General features: G+C 35.8%; 1 protein-coding gene across 1 annotated transcript; it reads right to left on the bottom strand.

Moving 5' to 3' along the window:
* Positions 1–7,476: 7,476 nt before the first annotated feature.
* LOC129248216 (inhibitor of growth protein 3-like) lies at positions 7,477–8,122 on the bottom strand. The gene has a single exon (XM_054887683.1). The coding sequence runs from the start codon at positions 8,000–8,002 to the stop codon at positions 7,583–7,585; it is 420 nt and encodes a 139-aa protein (XP_054743658.1). The 5' UTR covers positions 8,003–8,122; the 3' UTR covers positions 7,477–7,582.
* Between the last annotated feature and the right edge of the window lie 17,048 nt (positions 8,123–25,170).

Genomic DNA, 25,170 nt, shown 5'->3' with positions numbered 1-25,170 from the left:
GGCAACGATCACACCTGGATCTTTAAATTCATGAACAGATTGAAAAGTGTTAGCAATACTATACGATTTTGTTTTTTTCATTGACTCCATTATTTATTACTTCTGTTAATTAACATTTACAATAATTGAAAATTTATTTTAAAACAATATTAGTTCAGTCGTAAAATATTAAAAAAAAACTAAATTTATTATTATTAACTTGCGCGGATGCATACGACCGCCAACAAAAATAAAAGCTCAATAGTGTAATACTAGCGGGGTTTTTCTTTCAAGCCCCTTATGACGACTGTTTTCTCTCATTAAGCATGATGCCAAAGTATTTGGGTGCAAAAATAATATTTTGGAGACATGCCACAGGACATACTATAAGAGGATTTAAAAACTTTTTGAGCTCTGGCAAAAGTAGCATGAACACCTTTCTTGATATTTAGAGATATGCCAGAGTTACTACACCAGCGAACAAGCGCGTTAATTATCCAAACGTAGAAATTCTAGTAAATTGTATTTCAACTCTCCAACATGTAACGAAGAGAATTTAATTTTTCTTAAATTTTAAATCCTAATCCTTTCAACATTTTAAAAAATATGAGCTAATTTGCTGAAAGCTCTTTTTCGCCTGAGCTTGATGACTACATATTAATAAGAAGCGTACAACAATTTCTCTAATGCATTTGCGGTTGTCTTCTTGGAAAATTGTTTTCTTACTTATGCATCAACCGCAAAACAGCAAATTGCAAGCAGCCGCAAAGCAATCTGCCAGCACATGCCGATACGCACACAGCCACACCTATGAATACTCACATATATTACATACGCACACATACATACGTACAATACATGTTGCCACAAATTTAGCAGCTGCATCTGGTTTGCCATATGCAAATTGCGTTATTGCAACACTCGACCATGCAACAGATCAAAACATTGCTTTTGCCACAGAAAAACGTGCGTGTGTGGGTGAATGCGTGAGTGTAGATGGTAAAAGGAGGGAGCTGAAAGTGCACAAAAAACGAAGGACACATAAAGAAAAACATGCAGCACTCCAGTGTATGAGTATACAAAAATGGAATGGAAGTATAAATAACAAGAACAAAAAAACGTATCCCAACGAAAGCACTTCAAGTGTAAACAATGTGCGCATAGCTACAAAAGAACTGATGAAGAAAATAAGAAGAAGAAGAATGAGATATATTGTACCATCAACAGCAGAGCGCTTGAACTTTCGCAAAGGATTACAACTTATCGAGCGAGAACAACAACAAAACAAGCACGCAAGCAAATAATAAGCTGAAACAGAACTATGGTAACAATAACAAATTACTAAAATTGCTGAAGCAAAGGGGAGTGAGCCTGAGTGGAATTGACAACAGAATGTTTGCCATAAGTTTCAGCCCGAAATTTGCAACACCAACATAACGGTAAAGAAAGTAGTGCAAAGTACTTTTCCTGAGAGCTTTGAGGAATCTGGAAAAAGTAGAGAAATCAGTTCTGTGTTGCGTTTGTTTCTGCTTATTCGTTTTTGTTATTATAATAACTGTTATTAAACTTTTCAGTTGAAATAATAATTCGAAAAGACTGTTAGTTAATGAAAAAGCAACAGCAGCAACAATTCCAAAGCTGATTCAAGTATTTTTGCACAGTTGAGTGAAATTATTTGAAAATATCTTTTCAATTTGGCGCTTGCTAAAAATAATATGAGAATCTGGGTTTGGATTGTATGGAAATATTACGCATTTAAGTAAAATTTGATACGAAAGCAAGTGCATTAATAAAATTAATTTATTTTAGAAATTTTACAAATTTTATTAACAAATTGCTTATTTATCATTTGATTTTCTAATGTTTTTCTTTTTTCTTGTTATAAAAGTCTGCAAACGTTGTTGCTTTGTGCTGAAATTAAAAATATTTTCTTTGCGAAATTGTATGAATTACCCATACAAGTTTTGCCTTGATTAGATTGGACGGGCTAAGAGCCCCTTGTTGTACAGAAAGCTTCTTGCCCTATTCTTATGCTTCTTCAAACCATCCCGGTCATTTGGTGAATCCAATTAGCTCTTCCAGTGAAACTGTAACTAAACCATGTAGACCCTTGAAGAAATGGAAGCATTGACCCAGTGGACTATACTTCTTCATCGCTTCTCATATCTACAACTCTTACAAATAGTATCGTATCTGGTTGCAAAACTGACTGCCATGTAGCCACTAGTCCAGTGCGCCGTTCACTTTTATGTGAGAGCCTCAGTCAAGTTGAATTTTTTTCATTCATAACCTGTTAGCTAATGTCTTGTAAGATCACCTTGTCAAAATGGGAAAGGCAGAAGATTTTGTTCTGTCCGCCTTTATATTCTTTGCCCACCTATGGGTGCTGCATCGAAAGTTTATTCCAGCAGAGCATCATCGTAATATGTAAGTGCACCAATATAAGATGGCCACACCAGCGCACTTGCGGAATATTTAGCGTTTAACGTTGCCAATACTATAAGTCTCATCCAACTTCTGTACTCATTTGCGGCACATGAATTTTGACATACAGGCGTGCTTTATAAATTATACGACCTGAAATCGATGTGATTTGAAAACTACTTTTGAATATTTGCAATGAAGGTAATAAATTTTCAATTTTCTTTGTTTAGAAATCTCCTTTATTAACATCGTCCACATTTCAGCATTATATATTATATATGTACTACTGTGGGCAAAAATAAGGTGAATTTGGTTGTAAAATGAAAACTCTTTATTTATTCTTGTAAATCAATTCAATCCCCTTCAAAATAATCCCCTCTCGATGAAATACACTTATGCCAACGATTTTTCTAATCCCCGAAACATGCCAAATAGTCCATTTCCGGTATAGCCATCTTCGATTTAGCTTTTATCTCCTCAATCGACTCGAAACGCGTTCCCCGGAGTGGTCTTTTGAGTTTTGGGAATAGCCAAAAGTCACACGGCGAATACGGTGGTTGCCGAACGATATCCGTGGAATTTTTGGCAAAATGGTCACGAAGAACGAGTGCAGTGTGAGACGGTGCATTATCGTGATGCAAAAACCAAGAGTTGTTGGCCCATACTTCTGGTCTTTTTAGATGAATTGCTTCACGTAAACGACGCATAACGCTCAAATAATATTTCTTATTAACAGTTTGGCCAGGTGGAAGGAATTCGTAGTGCACCACACCACGAAAATCGAAAAAACTGTCATCATGACCTTTATTTTTGAACGACTTTGACGTGCTCTTTTCGGTCTGACCTCGACTTTAGCACGATATTCGCTTGATTGGTCGGTTATTTCAGGGTCGTAAGCATAAATCTAAGTCTCATCTCCCGTAATGATGCATTTGAGCTTGTCCTGATAATCTGAAAGCATTGTTTTACACACATCAACGCGACGACTTTTTTCCAAGAAAATTGGCCCAAATGGTCTTTCCAAATGGTTTTAACAGATCCTTCTGATATTCCGATCATATCAGTAAGGTCTTTAAGAGTCAACCGACGATTTTTGAGCACTAACTCCTTCACTTTATTGACGTGTTTGGCCATCTGTTGACGTCGATGGTCGTTCAGAGCGCTCCAAGTCATCAACACGTTCTCGACCCTCTTTGAAATCTTTGTACCACTTATAAACATTTTTCTGCGATATGGTCGAATAACCAAATGCCTTCTGCAACATGCTAAATGTTTCCGCAGCCGAAATTTCATTCCGCAAACAAAATTTGATGGCACTTCTCTGCTCAATCAAATCAGACATTGTAAAAATCGTAAAATGCACTCTTGGTCGTTTGGTAAACACAAGCGTAAATATATTACTGATAATGATATTCCCATGAAAGTTGGTCCAGATGTTATTAACAGTGCTGCCAACTCATGAAAAAAATAACTAGAGCGAAATTTTAATCCCGCGAAGTTTGACAAATTTATTCACCTTACTTTTTGCCCTCATGTAAGCATAAAGAGCACCTAAAACCAAGGGTATTAGCATCGTCTGTATATACCAACAGCATAGCACTACAAAAGTATACCCCAGTGCTTCAGATTTTTTAGCAAATATTATTGTGTTCAGCATTAACATTATAATATCCGTTGAAGCGGCCCTTGAAATGTTCAAGAGAAAGATTTTGCAGAAGATGTGTGAGCCTTTCTTTGAACGTATGAGTGGAACTATTCCATCCCTAAATATATTCGATGTAATACCAGCAACTTGTGGCAGAAGACAAGGAAAATCTCACTGAATTGAAAACACTAAGGGGAAAAGGCTTTGGTGCCGGTTAGAATGACATGCGTTACATAGATGCGACTTGCGCTTAGTGGTAAAAACTATGCTAAAAATTCTATTTAACAATTTCAAATATTGTTCAAAAAATTATTTTCTCGATGTAATTTCGTAAAATTTTTTTGAGAGTTTCAAGTTAAGATTTATAATGCTTATGTTATTTTTTGAACTACATTTAAAAAACAAGAAAGAAAAATGTTTAAAATAAAATTAATAATCTGAAAACTGGTTTATTTATAGGTTTGACTAGAATAAGAAGTAAACGGAACTAGTTTGAAAAAAATTAATAATTTTTCGATTTATTCAATGAAGAAAATTTTGGAATAAAGTTTTTTTAATTGAAATATCTGTGCTTTCAAGTGTAAAATAAAATTTGAAAAAAAAAATCTTTGTTCAAAAATTAATTTTTTAAAAAAGGAGGGAAAGTTTTGTTTTGCACGTATTTGAAGATAACTCGAAATGTTATGGGAATTCTCATAGAAACTCGGAAATTACTAAGCACAGCCTCAAAGGATGGTTCAATATTTAGAAGTCCGCGCAAGTGGGGAAAGTCCCTGATCGCCATTTACATGGGAGTGGCCAGGACAATTCTTCTGCATGTGGCGCAAACAGCTCCAACTTCCGGTCTTCGCCCAATTATCCTCTAGGTAGCTTCTAGACATCCGTTCGGAAGTGAGATAAGTGAGAAGGCGAAGCAACCCAGGATAACTGGTTGTGCGCCGGGTTTGGGACTCGCCACGTAAAAATCCCCACAATAAAAACGAAACAAAGTCTCGGATGGGGACAACTCGGCCAAATCAAGTAAGCAGTTATCGGGCCAATTAAGAAGAAGAAGTATCAGCTATTAACAAAATAAGATGAAAAAAATCAAGGAGTATTTGCGGAGTTTTCATGGAGTATTTTCAAAACTGGAAAAAAAATATTTCCTAAAAATTTTGGTGAAAAAATTTTAATTAAAAAAAAAAGTGTTTTGATTCATCTTGCATTCGCTAGTATAAGGTAGCGCAAAAATTAATAATCCAATTTTACTAAATAAAATCAAAGAAATTTTGAGTGAAATGAAATCCATATTTTGATCGTTACACGCTTCATTCATTATATGTTTGTATACTGCAGCTGTGTTGCTCACAAGTGTCGAATATGTTAAACGTAATAATACGTAAAACCCGGGTTGTAAAAATTATAAATCTTCCGGTAGGATGACTTATTTTGTGCCACCTTGTTTATTGGTTTCAAAGCATTTGTTTACTCCAACAGCAAATTTCTACTGAACTACTGCTAGTTGATATACATAAATACAAAGTAAGCCATAGCTGACTTTACTAGTGAAATTTAGTCGAACATTTTCTCAAAAGGTGTAGCGACTTGGTGATATCTTTATCCGGGCTCATGGGAGCTCAATTGCTGGCTAATATAATCAGTGAATTTCCAGACACATATTATATATACCTATTCACATTAAGTTTATTGTTAATCGGAACAGAATTATATAGTGCTCTGAACGTTTTTTACACTCACCACCATGGATCGTTTGGGAGGTTTTGATATTTTCAGGCGATGACGAATTTCTCACTTCCAACTCCTTGACCTTCAATGTATTATTTAACGTAATGAGGGACATAACAATCACAGTAGGGACTGTGTTTGATGTGTAACGCTATTCACTTGAAATAGAGTATATAATGAATAATAATAGTTTCTAGTCTCTAATGGCGTAAAACAACGCTGAAATTCTTAATCTACGTGAAACAGTATATTATTGCCTACATCTTCATTTACATGGTCAGAACAGCTAAACACAGAATTAACAACAAAGCCTGAATTTTGTATCTTTTTATTAACAAATAATTTAGGAATGTCTTTCACACGCAATAAACTGCTTCTAATGAGCAATACAGATGACTTGGCCGCGTTTAGACTGGGCCCATTGTGAAATTGCAGATTGGTCACTACTAGTGTTAAATACAATTCAGAATATATAATTTCCAAAAAAACGAAACAAAAACGGACCAAGGCAAGAACCTTGCGGCACACCGGAGCCAGCAAATCAAACCAGCCTTGAAATCCAACGTAGAATCTCTCTTGCCAACAAGTGCTACTTTGGACTAAGTAGGCAATTGAGTAGTAAAGTCCTCACAGCACGCGTAACAATGGACTTGTTGAGAGGCGAGTTCGGTGAACATTTTATTTCACGTTCGGGACCTGTCAATTGGCCACCCAGATCGTGCGATATAACGCCTTTAGATTATTTTTTGTGGGGATATGTTACAGGCGAGTCTATTCAGACAAGCCTGCTTCAATTAACGCATTGGAAGACAACATTAAAGCATTTATATGTGAGATACTGGCCTAAACATTGGAAAAAGTATGCCAAACTTGGACTAAGCGGATGGACCATTTGAAGCGCAGTTGCGGTCAACATTTGCATGAAATAATCTTCAAACATTAAATTATATGGGCTTTACTATGGATTTAAATAAAAACTTCATGCATTTTTCTGAATTTTACGTGTGTTTTTTGAAAAACTTTCCTATAGCTCTTAAAAATCACCCAGCAAATCAAACCGGGGAGAAGCCTGCCTTGCACATTACCTTTTGAGTTCTTCCTGAAAGGTAGCTGACCAAAAGTTTGACTGAACTATCAGAAAATTCAAAAAATGCTTAAGCGTTTTGCAACAAACGTCGTGATTTACCGAATCAAATGCCTTAGATAAATCCAGATGACAAAGAAGAGATAGCCCACAGTTGTCAAACTGCATCCTTATGTTATCAGGTATTTTTATCTTAACCCAGACTGCAATACAGACAATACATAATTTTCCGGAACAAATGATGATACCCGTATTTGTCTTCCATCAGCGACTCGGACGCCTTTTAAAAGATTGGCAAAAGGCTTATCACCCTAAAATCACTAGGACTAATAGCATTGCTTTTTTTTTTTGGGCTACAGGAATAATAACAGCTCACTCTATTGGAAAAAATTGAGGCTGTGAAGCAAGAATTAATAATACGAGTATGTGTTAGAGTGTCTAGAATAAAAGGTAGCGCAAATTTAACAACTTTCAAAGACAACCCATACTCTCCAATGGCATTCGACTTCAAACCCATGACAGATATCAAAACTTCTGGAAAAAATTACTAAATTTTGAGCTGGAGAACTACTGCCGATATTATATTGCAGCACAAATTGCATTATTAAATATTCATGTCTCAAATGGAATCACAGAGAGCCAGATTTTATTTTTATTAAAATATATATTTTAATTTTCAAATCTTCAGAATACACTGATCATTTTTAAGGCTAGTATTCCAAGTACTAAGAAAATTTTCGCTTTCGCCTGCCGCCACACTGCATTTTGACTGTACAAAGTGGGCAATACCATTTACCCTTTGGCGGTCGTCTAATACCAACACATGGAAAATGAAACCATTCATATGGACACGTCCTGTTGTTGCAAGCAATCATGCGGCCATAAGAAATTTTATTGCAAATACAGTAACACGGTTGATTTGGATTGTAAACACAAAACTCTTCTTCTTCATCAGATGTCAAATCGGGTGGCGTCAACACACTGTTATCGTACAAGCTGGTGTTAGAGTTCTGTATATCCAAGGGGTCTGTGATGCTCGATGCCTGCCGTGGCGCAGAATGGCATTTGGCCGCAAATGACGAAGTGCTGGGCTCATTTTCATCCGCTTCTTTCACAGCTGATACATTTGATGACGCTGGCAACATTTTTAGGCGGTTTGCAAACGAAACATGCGAAAAACTTACAAAAAGAGTTTAAAAAATCTACAATTTTCACGAAAAGCTATTGAAATCGAATGTGAAAAATATTTGATTGAAGTTTGACTATTAAGTTACAGTAAAAAGGGAAACAATTTTGAAGAACAGTATAGATATGGGGAAGATTATTTTGGCAATATCAAGGAATAAATAAATGGGCAAGAGTCAATCGGTTTGGATTGAAACCGGTCGTGATCGCTGTTATAATCTGGTAACCTTGTGCTGTTTGTAAACAACTTGAAATTACTCTTTTTTTTGCGTATAAAATTTCCTTGATAGTTTTCAAAGGTTCTAGTACTAACACTGAGTTATTCCATCAAACCTCAGTGCTGTAAGGTTACAAAATTCCAGATGACTGCAATCTTTTTCCAAAAGTAATTTATGCAAATGACATTTCAGCAGATCAAATTGACCAGGCAGAGATTTTCTTCTTCAAAGCTCACCCTTATTGAAGACAGTCAGTCTACGTAGGTAGCAACTAACGGGTGATTTTTTAGCTATTATCTTTTTAACCAGTTGGTTTAAACAGCTGACGCACGTTTCGTGTTTTGTTTCACTGTCAAACATCTTCAGTTTGGTCTATAATTTAACCATGAATCGTCTTACAAACGAACAACGCTTGCAAATCATTGAATCCCTATCCCTACTAATATTATAAATGTGAATGTAAGTTTGTTTGTTACGCTTTCACGGCAAAACTACTTAACCAATTATTATGAAACTTTGTACACATGTTTTTGGAGGTGTTAGAAGTAATATAGGATACTTCTTATTAAAAAAAAAATATTTTTTTTTGAATGATAAAAAAATTGTTTGTCAAAAAATCTCAAAATTTCAGCTGTTTGAAATTTTTCTATATTTATTGTTTTTTTATTAAACAGTTTTATTTAGCTTGCCCAGTTTATTTATTTGTTTGTTTGGGTCAAATTTAGTAATTGGAATTTTACCCTTTTCTTCATGATCTGATATTTGGTATTCTTCTGTTATTTTTATATTTTTATATATGTAAAATATATAAAATTTTGATTTTTTAAGTTTGGTGTCATTTTTGTGGTTAGATGTCACTTGATTATTTTAAATCTTACCACTCATTTTAATTCTTACTCTGTTCTTCTTTAAAAATGCGTCGGAAACGGAAATCTGATCTATCTAGATAGGATTTTATCTACTCCTAAGACCACGCTGACTGCCTTTTTCCACCTTTGTCAGAATGATACTTTTGCAAGGACATTATTGTACTCTGAGGTTCCCCGTTATTATACATGGAACACCTCAAAAAAAGAGTGGCATCGTCGTGTTCAAGGTACACCTGTTGAAAATCAACCTGGGGTTAAAGCATCGGATGCCCTTGGTCGTGTCTATACTGTACATGTTACAAATTTCGAATGCTTTTGTCTGCGTATGTTATTGCATCATGTTAGAGGTCCAACTAGCTTTACAGAACTTAAAATTGTCAATGGTCAGGAATGTCAAACATACAGAGAAGCATGTGAATTTCGGCGATTGTTAGAAAATGATAATCATTGGGACGAAACTATGGAGGAAGCGGTACAATGTCGATCACCAGATAAAATCAGGGAACTTTACGCTACGCTTTTATCTTCTTGCGGTCTTTCTAATCCTCAAACTCTTTGAGATAAGTACAAAGAATAGATACATGGCCGAAGATATTTTACACCAACTGCAGCGAGTACATACAGATATGACTTTCAATGAAGATATCTACAACGAAACGCTAATTATAATCGAAAATAAGGTTTTTACAATGGTTGGAAAAAAATTAAATGATTTTGGAATGCAAAGCCCTCGACGAAACAATACAGATGACTTTAATAATGAAATTGCTCGAGAGCTAGGTTATGATTTTATAGCACTGCAACATCAAGTAACAGAATTAGTCCCTCAATTAATTCCAGAGCAAAATCATGTTTTCCACCAAGTTTTACGTAAAATAGACTCCGGCAATGGTGGACTCTTCTTTCTCGACGCACCAGGAGGAACCGGAAAGACGTTCTTGCTTAACCTATTATTAATGTCCGTCAGAAAAGACAAACAAATAGCAGTTGCTGTAGCTTCTTCGGGTATTGCCGCTACGCTATTAAACGGCTTCCGTACAGCACATTCTGTTTTAAAATTACCATTAAATCTGGCACAGGAAGATCTGTAATTTCAGTAAAAATAGTTCGCGAGGTAGGATGCTGCGAGAATGTAAGCTTTTAGTGTGGGATGAAAGTACAATGTCTCACAAGAAGGCTATAGAAGCTTTAAACTGGACTATCCAGGACTTGCGAGGTAGTTCAGATTAAATGGGAGGAATGGTAGTTTTATTGGCTGGTGATTTCCGACAAACCCTTCATTCAGAGAGGGAATTCAAGCATGTATTAAATCATCTTGCTTATGGTCGAAAGTTGAAAAACTCAGCCTGAAAATGAATATGAGAGTTCATCTTCATAATGACGTGGACTCGGGACTTTATGCAGAAATGTTGTTGAAAATTCGTGATGGTTGTTTAGACGTTGACAAAGAAGGTTATATATCACTATCAAGAGAATTTTGGAATTTAGTAGAAAATGATGTGGATCTCATCGCTCATGTTTTTCCGGAATAGCAACAAAATTTGAGTTGTGATCAGTGGTTGTGCGCAAGAGCAATATTAAATGAAATAGTTTCTATTGAATTAATTGAAGTAGTTTCTAGGATCAACACTGACATTTTTAAAGACGTCCAAAGAGAAATGGAGGAATATTTGTCAATGGATACAATTATGGATACGGAACAAAGTACTTCATATCCTATGGAATTTTTAAACTCACTTGAACTGTCGGGTGTACCGTCACATAAAATTCAATTAAAATTTATTGTACCAGTGATACTTATGCGAAATCTAAATGCTCCTCTGCTATGTAATGGAACAAGACTTCGGATAACAAAATTGGGGCAAAATATACTTGGTGCTACTATTTGAACAGGTATGGGTAAGGGAAAAAGTGTCGCATTCCAATTATTCCCACTGACCTTCCATTCCAATTCAAAATGGTCCAGTTTCCCGTCAAGCTTAGCTTTGCTGTTACCAAAAACAAAGCACAAGGGCAGACATTGCAGGTAGCTGGAGTGCATTTAGAAAAGCCATGCTTCTCTCACGGTCAACTATATGTAGCATGTTCGCGAGTGTCTAATGCCCGGAATTTACACATATTTGCAAAAGACGGAAAAACTTATAATATAGTCTACAAAAATATCCTAGATTAATACTTTCCATTATATCTTTTTGAATTATAAGAATTTAAAATTATTTATTTTTGTTACAGTGAAATATATTTTAACATTTGTTGTTGTAATTAAATAAAGCATATTTCAAGTTTTTGAAACTGATTGTATGTAGTAATTTTGAAATACTAAATCACATTGATTCAGTCCTACTGAAATGTAATGATCTTTGATATTTATTTAAGGGCTCCAACGCGAGCGAAGCCGCGGGTAACAGCTAGTTTTATTATAAAAATGCGTGTTCTGTTAAGAAAGTTTAAAGTCAAAAAATTGTGTTGAGCGACGAAGCTCATTTTTGTATCAATGGGTACGTAAATAAGCAGAATTGTCGATTTTGGACTGAAGATCAGCCAGAAGAATTGCATGGGCTACCAATGTATCGAGAAAAGGTTACAGTTTGGTGCGGTTTATGGGCTGGAGGTCTCATGAGGCCGTACTTCTTCAAAGATGCTGCGAATCGTAACGGAACTGTGAATTGTGAGCGCTACCGTGAAATGATATCCAACTTTTTTTTGCCCAAAATGGAAGAGCTTGACTTGCATGACATGTGGTTTCAGCAAGACGGTGCCACATGCCACACAGCACGCGTAACAACGGACTTGTTGAGAGGCGAGTTCGGTGAACATTTTATTTCACGTTCGGGACCTGTCAATTCGCCACCCAGATCGTGCGTTATAACGCCTTTAGATTATTTTTTGTGGAGCTATGTTAAAGCTCATGTCTATTCAGACAAGCCTGCTTCAATTAACGCATTGGAAGACAACATTAAAGCATTTATATGTGAGATACCGACCGAAACATTGGAAAGAGTATGCCAAAATTGGACTAAGTGGATGGACCATTTGAAGCGCAGTCGCGGTCAACATTTGCATGAAATAATCTTCAAACATTAAATTATATGGGCTGTACTATGGATTTAAATAAAAACTTTATGCATTTTTCTGAATTTTACGTAAGTTTTTTGAAAACTTTCCTATAGCTCTTAAAAAATCACTTCTGCAATAAAAAACGTCCTCATAAAAAACTATCTGCCACTCAGAGGCGACGTAAAACTATAGACTCCTTCATTTGTGCAACACATCAAGACGCACGCCACAAACAGAAGAAGGAGATCGGTCAAACATCCTTCAAACAGCCTTCATGTCACGTTGTAGCTGCAGGTGAAATGATGTTTTCATGATGAACGGTGTTAGACCCTTGCCATTGAATTCGGCGGATGCGCGTCTTGTAATGGAGTTATGAGTAGCAAGGTATAAACGCTTTAGTGTGACAAATATTTTATGCAGAGTTTTAAATGTTAATGTTAAGTCCTTTTTCGACAAACAAAACTAATAATCAATAAGCCTCTTATAATGCCCGTCCTATAAGGCGCAGAAGCTTGGACGATAACCATTTCCGATGATGCGTCCCTTGGAGTGCTTGAGAGAAAGATTCTGTGGAATATTTTTGGACCTTTCACGTTGACGACGGTAAATATCGTAGGCGATGGAACTATGAACTTCTTAAGCTTTATGTCAAAACTTCATTTAATAAACAGCCAGAAGTATTTTTTTTTTAATTTAGAGAGCAAAGAAAGGTATCATATTTCTAATTTCGTTCCATACTTCAACCCCAAACTTTACTTCACTTGGCGTCTTTAACAAAATGATCAAAACCCTCACATAAACGAAATGATATCCCTCATACACCAACGAATGAAGTAACCCAATATCGTCATCAACAATGTCAACAACTCAATTTGATCTATGACAACGATGTCCACAGAATTCATTCCAATCATTCAACAAGACAAAATATCGCAGTGTATGGATAATTCGAATGACCAGCATTAGTTGCCTCACATAGGCTAGTTGCGTAGGTGATCAGGGCAAAGAAGAATCATAATGACATTTGAACGTGCAACATGTTGCACGTGGACCTTCAGAGATGTACACACACACACACAAGTATGCAAGCAATCGCGTTGGAGTAAGGAACGTTAGATTGCCAATTTTTCGAGCTGTCACTGCCACCATTCTTGACGGTCTTGGAATCGATGGCAAGCAAATGAGGAAGCAAATCCGCTTATGTGTATATATGTATGTGCTAATCTATGTATGCATGTATGCTGATTCAGCGAATGGCCCTGTAGTATTTGCCAATGCGGTTATAGTCCTGCCGCTTGGTTGGTCAGCCCGCATGCAAAATATCGCACATACGAACATAAGGTAAGCGTCATTTGTATGCCATAAATGTTTACCCGCATACATACACACGAACATACAGACATACATATATGCATACTTACAACTCAGTGTAGTTACATACTCAGCGCAGTGCAGTATTTTGATACTTCTGTTGTTGTTATAGTTGATGTTGCGTATGAATTCTTGTCCGCTGCGACATGCCAATACGAAATTTCCAATTTTCTGCTGCTGATATCTTTTTCTTGCATTCTTTTTCTTCCTCTCCCTGTTGCTCGAGGACAATCGGCTTGAGTATTTACAGATTCATATTTGTATATAAGCCTATACGCATTTGGCTTGAGCTTGGGCTTGAGTTGCCCCATAGATGTTGACCGAAATGGAATAAATTAATTTCGTATTACTCCAGCCAGTTACACGAGAAAACAGTGAGGATTGCATATGTTCTTGCACATCTGCAGGCGACCTGAAAATGGTGGAAGTAATTTGCTCGGCAGTGACATGAAAACAAATTTGCTTTAAATGTTCATTTGCCATGTCTGGCATTGGCAGCTTCTTGTGGAAATTGATTTTGTAATTTGCCAGCAACAGACCAACTGCTGCCTAACTGATTTCACTTGCAACTCACAAGTGCAACGGTGATTAAATGAGAATATGCACATTTATAAATGTTTACACAGATATACTTGTGGTGAAAAATTAAGAGGTCTCTAATAGTTCCATGCCAGCAAATTTCGTTTTGCTCGCCTTCAATTAATAAAAAACAAAAGTTAAGTGTAATCTGAATGAGGCTTAAAATTTCTATTACCGCTCAAGCGACAGTATTTCAGATAATTCAAAACCGACGCAAAACTATTTAGGAGAGCGGAGAACTGGAGAAATTTCCAAGACTACTGCCTTCGTCACATTACATCACATAATTTTAATTTGAAGACACTTTCTGAAAGTGCTGTACTGGCGAGTCCTATCCTAAAATAGATTAGTTGCATGATGCTCCAAGAACAATCCGAGTTACTTCAAACATTGTATGTATGATGACATATTTAATTATTTTTGCTGGCACAATTTCAATTTTCTACAAACATAATTAAATAGCAAAACGTTTTCCGTCACTTGCCATCTTTCCAATGATACTCATACGCCCCAGGTGAGTGCGAAGGAAACTGTAATTTATGTCATATGCATATTAGGTGAAGTAAAAAGTTCGGAATATTTTTCTCTAAATGTTTTAAGTGGGCCATGTCAATCTATCTCTTATGCTTCAAAAAATTCTTCAATACATTCTTCAGTACCACTATGATCAAAGTCAAAAGTCGGAAAAGGCGCCCAAAAAATGTTTACTGCTCGAGGACGAAATTCAATATAGAATGCAATAGCAAAACTGTAGTTCAAATGACTTGCTTCTGGTTGGCATATCATCGAAAATGTTGATCAAATCATGGCAACCGTCTAGCCGAGCCGTCATGTGAACCGTTCTTAGCTCCTAAACGCAGAACGACAGTGCTGAAAATATTGCAATATTGTTATTTATTGAAATGAATTCCTAAAAAATTTCCCACAAAGACACGCTTAAACCCTTCAACGAAGGCATGTACAACAGCTCCATTAAGAATTTCTTTAAGAAACCGTTGCGAACTGGATTAACAATTATCCAATAAACTCAATTTCAACCTGGAAGAACTTCGGTGGGGTTAACGAAGTACGCAGTATGCTAAAGGAGAGTTTCGTGAGAAGGATATATTTAGATATTTCCACATTATCGTTCTTCGAATTGCTTCCACAATTCTCTCATATTCGCACATAAGTCGACTTTTTAAAAAAAATTGAAAAATGTGGATATGTGGTTTTTCATATAATCGTACATATACTTATATATGTGTATATTAGATAGCCCTAATCTTATAAACGTGTCTCGTTGTCCTCTCTTTGAAAGGCATCATTTTTTTCCTATGTTGAGACATATGTCTGCTATTTACAACTTGAATATTGCTTAAATGCTATCCTACAGCGGCCCGACTCTGTCATGTTTAAATCGGGCCGTACTGACATTGGAACAATTACAAAATTATTTGAGATAGAGCAGTCGATATTAATGGCCCTCTCGGATAGGGGCAGGGCGGTATGAACGCTGACATAGGCCAAGACGAAAACACTACTGCTAAAGAAATTATTTCCTTAGACCAAAATCCTAAAGATGGCCGGATTAAAGATGTCTGAGTCATTGGATGATTAAGAACACGCAAATAAATATACGGAGATTGCGATACCAAAAGGCGCCATGCAACTAAAGTGTAGCTTTGAAAAAAATTCTATACAGCGTTACACGACCCTTATGAATAAGTCTTCGTTTCGGAAAAGCTGAATGATGATCTTTAAGAAAAAAAAATATATTTTTCTGCCTGCCTCTCTCCTGAGCTTTCCTTCCAGTGTTGCATGATTTCCGCGTCTTTCCATTGGCTGAAAATTTCCCTTATGTGAGCTTTGGTAAGCCCTCAAAAGGGTTTTGTTCAATGAAATTTTAATGTAGTGACTTTTTTTGCTAAGCAGTCCGCCTGTTTATTGACGTCATGACCTCCATGCTCTGATACTCAGTCCAGCACGATGGTGTATCTTGCTCCCAATGTATTGCGGACAGTAAAGTACTTCTCAAGGAGTTTCAGTGTTATTATGTGGGACGGCATTACATATTTTGCTGCCTGGTATATGCCTCTTCGCATACATTCTCTGCCACAAATTTCTGTGCCATAGATCATCGGTTGAAAATCTGAGGAGTAACCGCCCGTTGGTATCGAAATTTTAAAGTTCGCCCTAAAGACACCCACATCAGTCTCACCATCCACAAGTTTCGATCTATCTCTATTTGATTTCCGCGTACGGAGGATTACCTCTCTTTCAGAGTGCCCGATCTAAGATAGACATATTGAAATTTCCAGACGCCTGAGTCATGACATCACGAAATTGCTCAAGATGTACTTGAACTAAGGTTAAGATGCTCTGAAACCTCTAGATTTTTATACACACCCCTAAAATTAGAGACTGGTTACAAATAACTTTTAGTGGTCAAAAAAGAGCTGGATGGCTTCCCAATAACGAAGGGCTTAAGTGATAATATTTGCTTAGAATTATCTTCGGAAGAAAGCGTTAAAGAAAACTTTGGTAAAGATTTGGTATAGTTACAACAAAGTTCAATTTGAATAAGTCGGCGAATAAGGCAGTAATTTCTGATGGAATTTCGGTAGACCTTTCATTCAAGAACACTGGTGTAGGTTTCCCAGAACGCGACCTTTTCCATTTAATGTAGTTCCAGAAATATTTGTAATTCGTTTTAATGATGACTCCGCAACACGAATATAGTTATTATAAAGTTATAGTTAAGTTGGTTACCATGTTTACCTGATTCCTTTGAAGGGAATTAAATAAATATGAGTGAATAATTCGTATTTATCATTTCATTGACAAATTCCAGGGACCTCAAGCAGCGCCAGTGCAATGGTTCAGCTCGTAATATCCACGCATATTTAATTTAGTGGAAATATTTTTTTTTTTTTTGGAATTTTATTTGCTCTTACCAAGTATCATCAGCATACTTTAAAGTGCTTTAAAAAATTGTGCTTTAGCCAAATGGCTCTTCATCATTTTCATTAACGTAATTTCAACTCGTACTGTTGCGCTAATTTTTTATTTCATTACCTTTTCGTACAATCTTCATTTTCACCCTCTTCGCTATGTATTACCAATGTCCAGTTGTAAATTTTTGTTACATCAACAACAAAAACTACATCTGCATCATTATCTTCAGCACCACTACCAGCAATGAATACAAAATGAGCGCTTGACCTGAAGGAAGTGGAACAAACACCTGTTGCTGGTACCTGCATACATTTTGGTTGGTATGTAAGCCTTTTTGTTGTTGGCCGCAAATTTTAGTGGCAACGGCACTTGGTTAGCGTAGAAGCACACAAATGTGTTTATCTTTTTGCACACGTGCTTGCATGCATTCATATTGTATGTAAAATAGCACATTTTACATTCATTTTATTCAAATGCAGATGTAAATGCACTTTGCCACATCTGTTTATGATTACTGCATTTTTCATATGTATGCACACAACCATTCACATCTCACGCACTCACTTACGCAGTAAGGATGCTTTCCTTATGATTTTTTTTTTTTTTTTTTTGCATAAATGTAGTTGAAAACAAGTTACATTCCTTTTGACATCTTTCATGCTGCAACGAGTATGCAATCATTTGCATATGTGTGCTTATATTTCTATATACTGATATATGTAAGGCGGGGTCATCGTAGCCCCTGTCATAAAAACTGGCAATAAAATGCATTATACGCCCCAAAAACAGTACCTATTCAATATGGTTTCAGCCGATTAGGACATCTTGAGCTTCTTACGGTGTTGAACAGTTTTCAAGTCACCGCATTGCCCACTCCTTGAACTTAGGCTCATATATAGTGATAAACCCAAATTCCGTCTCCAGTAAGAATCAAATACGAGTCCTCTCTACACAGGCTCAAGAAGTCGTGTATACACTAAACGCGCTACTGCTTCTGAAGTGATGTAAATATGCCGAGAATAAATAGAATAAAATCGCTGAACGAACTTCGTCGGAACAAAGTTGACTGTGAAAATTAAAATACGTGTCAGTATGAAAATTGCACACAACACAGATTGCTCTCAAAGCAACGTCGATAATAGATTTTTTATTATGTTTGCCTCTGCTGCCGATCGATAATATCAGCTCTCAGAGAAAAATGTAAAAAAATCTTCCTCGCAAACTTTGGTCCATTAGCAGAAATAATCTTTACATTGTAAGCATGATGTTTGATTATCAAAGGCAATTTGAAATAATACAAAACTTTTAGGATTCATCTTTTTGCTTTTCATGCAAAATATTACGACGAATATCACTTGATGGCATCGCGCCGTGCAACGAAGTTCGCTCAGCGATTCCATTATATTTATACAATTACATTCATCTTAGATGTACCAACTTGGCCAATAAGGATGGTGAAAATGATCATAGATAATGAAGCAATAAAGCTGTATCAGCCATCTTGAGCTTCTTAATAAATCCGTGATGTCCTCTTAGAGAAGTTACTTTTTATTTTACCAAATTCTAAAATAAACTTTCTCAAAAACATAGATATGAACTAAAAAACTATAACTCTAATGCTCATTGCAAATATAGTACAAATTCTTTGTTGTTAAGATTAAAATATATCTCATCGAAACACTCTTTAATTCACCCAAGTAAGCTCATCAAGATTGTCAGATCTCTCCCTCTTTCAAAAATCGGCTCCGCGCTTCCGACATATGGATGTTGTTCTAAAAGCACTATTAATCTAATAATCACTGTACCATTGTACTGTTCAAGGCAACCTCAGGGCTTTTTCCACACCGTCATTGAAATTACTCTAGCTGAATCGGGACTACCAAGTATTCAAAGTAGACTTTCTCAACGCACAGGTTACTGGTCAAAGCCATTGATAACACGCACTCAATGCTAACTCACACCTTTAGCACTTTTAGCACTTAAAAGAGAAAGGACACCAAGAGGACTTATGCAATCAGCTGTAGTAAAAGGCGTTAGCTTTGCAAATAGTAAAGACATTCCAATTTACCCTAAGAGAAAGCCTAAAACACTATATCACCCTCGGCAAATTACTGCTTGACGAGTCTCTTCCAAATACATTTCTACCGATGTTTAATACTCTAAACGATACTTTCATAAAAATGATACTAAAGTCAAATTATTTTTATTGATGGCTCTATATCCTCATACATCACTTAATTTGCTGTTGTCACTAACACAAAAGAGACAATCTGCAACTGGTTGCTCCCAGTATGTGTTTTGTTTTTACTGTTAAAACGTCTATTAACCTCCGTTGTCTACCACGTAAAGAAAAATATGTATTTGAAAGCACATAATTTTCACAGACACCATTATGAGATCTTTTACAGGCATGGAGAAGATTGAAGGGATTGATGTTGATCTAATGGAGAAGATTGATGGGATTTAGGTAGGTGCACTACCCCAGGCTGTCGAAGAAAGGAGCACCCAGTGACCTTAATAGTCTAGCTGACAAAGCCGAACATTTACAGAGAAAGTGCTAAACAGTATATTTTTCTAAAAGATCGCGATGGTAAGCCCAGCTTTTCTGCGTGAGTGCCGATCATCCAGTGACTGGTAAACACAGCTACGAGTTTAGAAATCGAATGGCGTGGATACCCCAAGACTTTTTTAGGGGTGCTCCTATTGCACTGAGACCAAATGGTTTTAAGGAATCAATGGAGATCCATCTTTTCTGCGCTATCTTGAGAAATAAGTGATGCAATTTAGCGTTAATAACGGTAATGGTGATACATGAGCAGCAATGGAATAACGTAACATCGATGGTAAATAAGTGCAAAACGTCCTATATACCATATAGCTTCTTAGGGAAGCCAGACATATTTAACTTCATAAACATATTTTAATTTATTTAAATGGAATTTGTATATTCACCATCACACTACAATTAATTCGGACAGGGTACTAGGCGCATCGAACTCAAAAATAAGCGCTGTTAGGCATACATACATCTAAGGACTGGTCATACCATTCCAACATGATTATGCATCAATTAAACAATTACATCACTATAAACAACTCTGACGACATTGACTTAGTAAAAGCTTTAAAAAATCTGTCAAGTAAAAATTTTACTTTTATATGTAATTTTTATGTTTACTAAATAATATTAATATTTTAATTATGTTATTTTATAAATTATTATAAATTAATAAATTTTTTTGTCGTACGAATTTGTGTGCCCACCACTGGGTTTATAAGTATAATATATATGCACGTATATACATACATACATGTCACTAGAAAATACACCAAACGCTCACAGTATACCATTACTGAGTACATACTTGGCATGCAAATAGAAATTGACATATGAGAATTTGATTTAATGTGAAAATGAGATTTGTGTTGCAAACTTTCCAACTATTCAAATGCATTTCGGTCAAGGCTGGAAATCTGGGTAACGTTCACACAGGGATTTATTGGTATGTACTTAAAAGTAAGAGTGTCAGTCGGTTATAAATAGTACAAGTGCTAGTAAAAACAGCTGGAAGAGAAATTCAAATGTGTCAAATAGTAATCAATATTGAGAGCTTGTGGGGATGCTGCATAGCTGATGCTTTGTTTTAGCTAACCTTATTTGTTCTGCATAATGTAATTTACTGTAACTTGACACATATAGTAATTCTGTTCAGTGATAGGTTTCAAAATTAAAAAAAAAAACATTCACAAAAACCCAAATTCGATTGGCATTGAAGTATTTGATTTGTTATTGTTATTCTTATTCACTGACTCAATGAGTAATAAAGAAATTTCGGTACGGAATTATTTAATCACTTCTTGGGGAATTTGAAAGATTTGTTAGTGCCTCTTTTAAATTGAAAATAACGCATGAGTACCTGACTACTGAGATATCAATGTTCGCTTTAGCCAGAAATAGAAAATACGCAACACCATTAAGTAAGAAAATTATTAAAAATCAATTAGATTTTTCAGCAACCTCAAACTTGTATACTAAATATACTATATTTTACTATATAATATTGTAATACAATTTTATAAGCAATAAAATTGCATACGAAAAATTTTTGTTGAGATTCTAATTAACCCACCATCCGCGCTAATATTTGTTTCCACTATTCATCCCATGGGTTCCTTTAAGATCCCAATTTAAACTAATTACATTTTAAATATTCAAGATTTAAATATATTTTAAATAAAGTTACTTAACAAAACGCATTTATTCACATTTTAAGCAAATTTACGAAAGGTCCACAAATTATGTGAAATGTTTGATTGTTTTTGTTAACTATATAAAAAGTTCAGAGGTAGGTTGCTTGTCTAAGATCACACACTCGGTGCACCTGAAGCCTATTGTGATACCCCATAACTAAGTTGCTTAAACCACTCAGACCTTTTTAAGAATGTAACTAGTCCCTCCAGTGAGACATTTTTCAAAATAAATAATCGCCCAGATATTTGGAACGGCTTCTTTGAAGTGTAGGGGCATTCATACAGGAGGTGTTGTACCGACTCAATTTCTTCTTCATCTCCACAACTCCTGCAGAAATCTTTATGAGGTACACCCATTCTACTGGCTAGGGTCCAATAGCGCAGTGACCCGTTATAACTCCTGTGAGGACACTGGTAGTTGATTTGTTGCAGCCAAGCAGACATTTTGTTTTTTTAAGATTCAGCTTTGACCAGGTCGCTTTGGAAGCCATACAGTTAGTGTATAACTCGTTTAGAGAAATGCTTATATCCTCTACCACTCGCTGAAGGTCCAGCCAGAGCCTTTTCTTGCACACTAATGCTCTTTCATTTCCCTCCACTACAGAGTGGCCGGGGCCCCAACAAAGTTTGGTGTTGTGTTGTTGAATAAGCGAGAGCTACCTCTTGCATTCTATAATACCTCTAGAATTGATGCGCGCTGAGTGCAGTGCCTTGATCGTTGCTTGACTATCAACAAAAACAGTAAGGGTTGCTGGAGATACGTCCAATAGTTAAATCATTTGTCTGCTTTGTCTACAGCATAGATTTCTGCTTGGTAGACGCTGCACCGGTCTGGCCGTCTAAAGATACAATTTAAGGATAAATGTTTTGAGTTAACTCCAAATCCAGTAGCATTGTTTGATGTGTAAGTCATATCAGCGTTATTAACAATGTCTGTAAAAACTCATCGCAGCAAAACGAAAAATGGAATTAATCCGTGATCATTTTCTTGGGGGCTATGTTTCACAATTTTTGATGTCTATGATAAGATAAAACATTGCACGGTGATCAAACACCATCCTTTATCACAGTAAAAAACTGGTACAATTAATTTTCTTGTAGTCGCTGCTCGCACACCGCGGAATTTCATGAAGGTTGTCCAAATCAATTGTTGAACCAAAAAATATTGATGTCAATATTTCAATACGAATATTTAATGCTTTGCTTAATGAATTTTTATAAAAAATGGTGTGTTTCCGTTGGAGCACACACAGTTTACAAAACGCTCTGGAAGCGCGATTGAACGAAGTGCTTCGAAAATTGGTTCAAACGAGTGCAAAAGTGCATTGACAATCATGGAGAACTTTTTAGAACACATAAAAACCGTTCTCAATTACCAATGCGGCAACCCTCGTATGTACCTACATTTACTCATATACATATGCGCAAGTATTAATTTATTGCATTATTGAGCAAAAGTTTACTTGCAACTTTGGTCTGCATTTAATCGTCTGACAAATTCTATTCACAATCAATATAATCCCTTGTTAATAAAATACTCGCACTGCAACAAAAACAAACACAGCCAATTAGTTATACAAACAAACGCAATCGTACTCAATTACATACATGTATTTAAATACTTAAGAATACTTGATTAAGAGTTCATGGTCTTGCTGACAATCACTTGTGGCATTCCTGGCCGACATGACGTATGAGCGACATTTCAGTTGTAGGGGGAAATTGCTTTATTGATTTACGATTTGAGGAATGTCCAATAACTATCCTTGTCTGGGTGTAGAGAGTAAGTGGAATTGCAATATTAATATGTAAAATTTACAGATATTTAATAAAGCAATTAAATCAAAATGTTATCCCCTAAGGGCACATCTATAGTTGAATGAAGATTTTGATATTTACGCTCAATTATACGAATAATTCATGGACTAAGCATAGGTCGTCGAAGTAGAAAGAATTTAGGAGAGAAGTTTAATTCATTATTACAGCCGTTGGCTAAGAAAGATATAATTAATAAAGATACTCGACTATTAGTTTTTTTTTTATTTGTAGCTAACAATGTCGTGCTGCTTTGCTTCTGGTATCAATAAAAATAATGGGATTCATGACTGATCTTTTTAAAGAACTTCTGCAATAAATTCAAAAACTTTGATATATGTGTACGTGATATGTTTATATGATATAAAAATTAAGAAAAAAAAATTATTAGTGTTTCTCATCAGAATTTTAAAATGTATTATATTTTAGAATTCCACCCAAATGTTTCGAAAAAATGTTAAAATTAGGGACCCTGCAATTGATACCTCCAGAAATCTCAGCAATTTAATTGTTTTGATAAAACTATTAAACATTTTTATGCAGACCTTTTAAGCTCCAACTCTATCGCTTGATATGATCTTAGTGAAAAAAATATCTTAAAATTAATTGTATTTATAAAAAAGTGCGTGTAGCGTAGCACACATAACAGAAGTGAAACTTTCGCGCACTACTCCGAGCGTTTATCACCCGCACAAACGCAGAGATTCCAGGACCGCAGCAACGGCATAAATTACCGCAAGACAATGGATAGCACTTTATATACGCACAAGCACTAGCCAGAAAACGGAAATAAGCGCCAAAAAGTAGGCACCAAAAAACCCCCAAAAGAATTGGTATCAAACAACGCCCCAAACACTAGGCACCAAGGAAATATAACGTCGAAAGTAGTCACCAAAGATATATTTCCTACAAGTTTGCACCAACAAACAAGCGCCAAAAAGTAGGCAGTGTTATTTCTCACTAAAAATTAGCAACCACAAGGAAAAACTCATTAACTCAAAACTCTCTCTCCTTTTCCTCTACTTTATATCTCTTTTCTCTCTCGCGGAACGAAAATGCCCAAAACGTTGCATAGCCTTGAAATTTTACTCTCCATTCTCGCTCGTCCATCGACGCCTAAGAAGTTTCACTTCAAAAATCAATTTTTTACAGATCTTTTCCACGATCACGATGTAACGCGTCTCCCACGGATGAATTGCATAAGCAAACTAAAGTAAAAAACGAACGATTAAAAACTGTGAGTCATGCACCCGTAGAAGGCGTCCGGACTGCAAGGAAGTATTCACCCCATCTTTTTCGATTGTTTAAGTTATGTCAGGTGCTAAACAAGTAGTGTATGGAATCGATGTTTCGTTATGTTGGACTATCTTCTTAATCTTATTAATTATGGATTTCTCAGAGTTCTATATATTTTTGGAAAAAAACTGCATAGCAGTTGGTAAAATAATTTACGGAATAGTTTCCACACAAAACTTTTTTAAATGATGTGAAGTAGTTAAAAATCAATTAACTTTACCAAGGAACCATATTTTGTTGGTGATTTTAACTAAAACCAGAAAAAAATCAGACCCTCACGCCAACATTTAAAGAGCAAATTTTTTAAATAATAGTTAAAATGGACTATCTCGAAAACTGTTAAATATTGGACATCATAAATATAACCAAATTGATCAGAGATGACGAGGATGACTTTCCGTGTATAAACATACATATATAAAGTAACTGGTTACATGGTTATGCAGTGCATTCGCCCACATCTACAAAAGCCTCTATTGCAAACGGTGAGTCGCCTGCGGATAAGTTTATTCCTACCAGAAAATGTTGCTTTTCATAATAAGACTAAATGTGGTTTTAATAACATCTCGAAAAGCCCTGAAAGTTCTAATATAAGAAATACTTCCCAAATAAGTTTTTCTTATCAAAACAAAGCAATGAATATACTTCTCTTGGCATAAATTCTTTTCATTCGACGAGCACAAATTCGCAGAAAAAAAGTCCGTTGTTTTTGCTTTTGTGTGTATGCATTGTCGA

The sequence above is a fragment of the Anastrepha obliqua genome, chromosome 5 (genome assembly GCF_027943255.1).
Source record: "Anastrepha obliqua isolate idAnaObli1 chromosome 5, idAnaObli1_1.0, whole genome shotgun sequence".
NCBI lineage: Eukaryota > Metazoa > Arthropoda > Insecta > Diptera > Tephritidae > Anastrepha > Anastrepha obliqua.
The sequence above is the reverse complement of the archived record's forward strand: the minus strand, read 5'-3'. Positions and strand labels throughout refer to the sequence as shown.